Raw genomic sequence first — 1,197 nt, forward strand, 5'->3', positions numbered from 1 at the left:
GAGGAGGAGGAGGAGCAGGGGGAGGAGGAGGTGGGATATGAGGAGAAGGAGGAGGGAGGGTAGGAGCGGAAATGGGAGGTAGAATAGCCCAAGAGGAGGAGCCTGCAATCTGCAAACGGCTAACCACCTTCTCCCGCCATCCCCAGGTACAGACAGAGTTTGGCTTCATCAACAACCAGACCAAGGACCCAAACATCATCGGAGAGACAGAGCCTTACCAATACAGCAGCAGACTCAGGACAGAGCCCACCCTGCGGTTCTACAGGTAGCTCAGACCAGCGATGTTATAAATCATTATCTGCTGAGTACCTAGTTTTGATAAATTTGACGTAAAAGATTTTGAGTTTCTCAAGTTGTTAGCTTTTTCAAATGCAATTCTTTGAATATTTGGACGACTCCGAATACTCTTACGTTTTTTTTTATAGAGCAGACATATTTGTGTTTCTGGCCTCATTTATCTCCCCCCCCCAAAAAAAAAAATTTTTTTTAAATGAAAAAAATGAAAAGTGCGATAAAATTTGCTCAACGACCAGAAAAACGAAGATTTCCTTGATTACATTATTTTCACTTTCTCCTGATTTCACCACACAACTGCCTCACTGACAGCATACCATATCACCACCCCCCCCCCCCCACCCCCCTCTTTTTCAGACATGTAACCCCAAACATCCAGACTACCTGAAGACCGGCGCTCTCTGCGTGTCTGAAGGCATCAACGATACCTTGACCTTGTTCCGCTGGCGGGTGTCCGCCCCCACGGGTCAGGACGGGGTCACCAGCGACCTCCAGAACGTGGAGTCCAACACATTCTTCGCCACCACTAAAGGCATCACACTGGACAGCATCTACTTCTCCGGAGGTGGGTGACCCTTTTTGACCTTTTGACCCGGATCTAATAATTCTTGAAAACTATAGCCTCTGATCCTGCGTGCATTTCCTTTTGAGAAATAAGCGTTTGGCGCTGGGTTTATGCTATCTTTTAAGAAATAACCTTTGCATGTCATATATCTACTTTTGAGAAATTGCTTTTGACCTTGTATCAAATACTTCAGAGAAATTTTTATTCGTTGATGTTGTATTTCTTACTTTTGATAAATAACCTTTGAAACTGCATGCATCTTTGACGATGCATTATTTTGAGAAATAATCTTTATTTTTATTTCTTGTTTTTTATATATTTGTTTTTTAAAATAATAA

At 42.9% G+C, this 1,197-nt stretch overlaps 1 protein-coding gene across 1 annotated transcript in view; it reads left to right on the forward strand.

Moving 5' to 3' along the window:
* LOC101852125 (FRAS1-related extracellular matrix protein 2) overlaps positions 1–1,197 on the forward strand; it is a gene marked incomplete at its 3' end in the record, with an annotated part of 19,401 nt that overhangs the window by 11,844 nt on the left and 6,360 nt on the right. Inside the window, 1 exon segment of the mRNA XM_013088865.2 lies at positions 652–859. Within this exon segment, the coding sequence (XP_012944319.2) occupies positions 652–859 (208 nt within the window).

Source organism: Aplysia californica, unplaced genomic scaffold, assembly GCF_000002075.1.
Source record: "Aplysia californica isolate F4 #8 unplaced genomic scaffold, AplCal3.0 scaffold00823, whole genome shotgun sequence".
Classification (NCBI taxonomy): Eukaryota; Metazoa; Mollusca; class Gastropoda; order Aplysiida; family Aplysiidae; genus Aplysia; species Aplysia californica.